Below are 2,271 nucleotides of genomic sequence, written 5' to 3'. Positions count from 1 at the left end.
TTTCCGCTACACACACGTTTCGACGTTCTGAGTGGCTGGCATTAGATATGTACAGAGATCGCTTGTGTGCTGCAGGTTTCAGATATGAACTCTGCCCAAACTTACCGTATTACATGTACGATCGATCAAGACAAGGCTGTGTGTACTAGTTGATGATAGGATCTCAAACTCTTTTTGTGCGCAAAACACCGGAACTAGTTAAAAATAACAAAGACCTTTGGTGATTTTTCAGAAAAATGTCGAACACCAGAAACACATTCTGCCCCCTGAGCAAAGCGGACTCAAGTCGTACAAGGAAGTGCAGAAAAGTTACCAATACAACACCAACAAAACTCCGACCCACAGTAAGTCCTGTCCACACATAGTCGACCGGCCGTCGATCGACGAGGTGAATCTATGTCGTCCAGACAGTGTAGACGGTTCAGTCGACCGACGCCACGCCCGGTCGACTATGTATGGATACAGCTTCAGATCCAAGACCATGTAGGTACCTCACACATATTTAAAGGAACTTTGAGTCTTGATAAAAAAGATATCTAAGAACATAGGTAGGCATAGGGTTTCTTACTCTCTTCAGTTCTTATTCTCGTCGATTAAAGACCTTCAAAATACCTAAATAAATACGTGTATTGTGTGTCTCGAAACTCCTAGTTCACCCTATAACTTCAAACGTAACATTGTAAGAGCTCCGAGGTAGGTATTTTTTTGACGGAAATTCAAACAATTTTGGCCAACAATGAAAGAAAGTCCGTCACCCGTATAGGTGTAGTAAATGTGACATTAATGGCGATTAAAATCAGAGAGAAGCCTAACCAAATCATAATAATCAGCCAAGCGTTCAACCGTGTACCTACCGAGAGATGTGTGTGGGCAGGTCGCTCCTAAGATAACATTCATGTTATTATCATACAGATACCTACAGACTAAGTATAGGTACAATATAGAATATACCTACCTACCTACCTTGGTACCTACATAGGTAGGCGGCACTTTTAATAATATTATATCAACTTCTTATGATAGGTACAAATTTAATATGTATGTATACAGAAACTAGAGTAGGAATCCTGAGTTCACAAAATGTTTTCAAAGTTTTCTCAATGGCTCATGATTGTGGTTGTTTTGGGCTGGGTGTCAATTCGGCAGCTGGCAGGTGTGTATAAGCTGGCGGCGAGCTAGTGCTCCTTCTAGATACAGTAGGTTGTCACCCTGCAAGTGTCGCTCGGGCCAGCTAGATATCGTACCTAAGATGTGAGTCTGGGTGTGGTTAGATCTGGAGTGTGTATAATTTTCTTGAAACTCAGAAACTATTTTCTATAAGATATGCCTGGTTATCTGATGCATAATCCAGCCCCCAATGTAGGAGAGTCCAGAGATAAATGACGCGTAATTTTCTTTGGAGTTTTATTATTTATTATGCCAATAAACACACAGAGCTTTGCGAAATCAAGTGGGATATTGAAGTTCCTATTGTAAATTCTCGAGGCTCCATCCATAAAAAAACTTCTTTAAGTTTTAAAACGTTGTTACCTTCCTTTCAGGCAGTGGCATATGCACATCATTTACGCTGTATTTACGCGTAAATTTAGTCTCTCTTCGGATTGGTTTAGGTATATTAGTCTGTTCAAAGTTGGCTACATGGAGTCTCTCACACACCCGTAGCCGAGATATCTTTGTAGTACTCATAGTATGTCTACCGGAATGGTCGCTTCATATCCATGTTATAATCCTTATATGGATGTATGGAACCATTATTGATCATCCGGAAATTCATTATAATATAGTTGAAGAATGCTACTAATCAATGTTACTATTATCTATACATATGTCTTTGGAATCTCATCTTAATAAGGATGAGCTGAAGAGATGATAAAAACCCGTAAACAAAGAGCTCAAAAGTTAGTAAACTTCAGCTGTCGGTGTTCTAAAGTGCGTGACTCTCACTTTGGTGTCGGTTGACTTAAATCCTGATCAATAAAGAATATTAACCAGGCTTATGAGTTTTGTTCCTGGCATAAATATTCCATACATAAAGTACTCTTTTATTGCTTATGGATCAGATTTATCCCGGACAAAAGTAATCAGCCTTGCTCCTAATATTCTTAACTATCTGGAACTCCATGGATATATTAATGAGCAAATTTTCCTGGAGAGTGCTCAAAAGTGCAATTCGGGAAATATTTATGAACCACCGAAGGCTTAAGTTTACTAACTCTGTAGCTCTTTTTGTTAGGTGTTTTTATATCTTTCAGTTCAAAAAAATACGTTTTA

At 39.0% G+C, this 2,271-nt stretch overlaps 1 protein-coding gene across 1 annotated transcript in view; it reads left to right on the top strand.

The window, feature by feature from the left end:
• Window positions 1-232: 232 nt before the first annotated feature.
• Window positions 233-2,271, top strand: part of LOC103522268 — a gene marked incomplete at both ends in the record, with an annotated part of 10,068 nt that continues 8,029 nt past the window's right edge. The window contains one exon of the mRNA XM_008487374.1: window positions 233-344. Coding sequence (XP_008485596.1) covers window positions 233-344 — 112 coding nt within the window. The remainder of the gene's footprint in view (window positions 345-2,271) is intronic.

Source organism: Diaphorina citri, unplaced genomic scaffold, assembly GCF_000475195.1.
Source record: "Diaphorina citri unplaced genomic scaffold, Diaci psyllid genome assembly version 1.1 scaffold7700, whole genome shotgun sequence".
NCBI classification, from domain to species: Eukaryota; Metazoa; Arthropoda; class Insecta; order Hemiptera; family Psyllidae; genus Diaphorina; species Diaphorina citri.
Note: the sequence above shows the minus strand (reverse complement) of the source record. Positions and strands in the feature narration are given on the sequence as shown.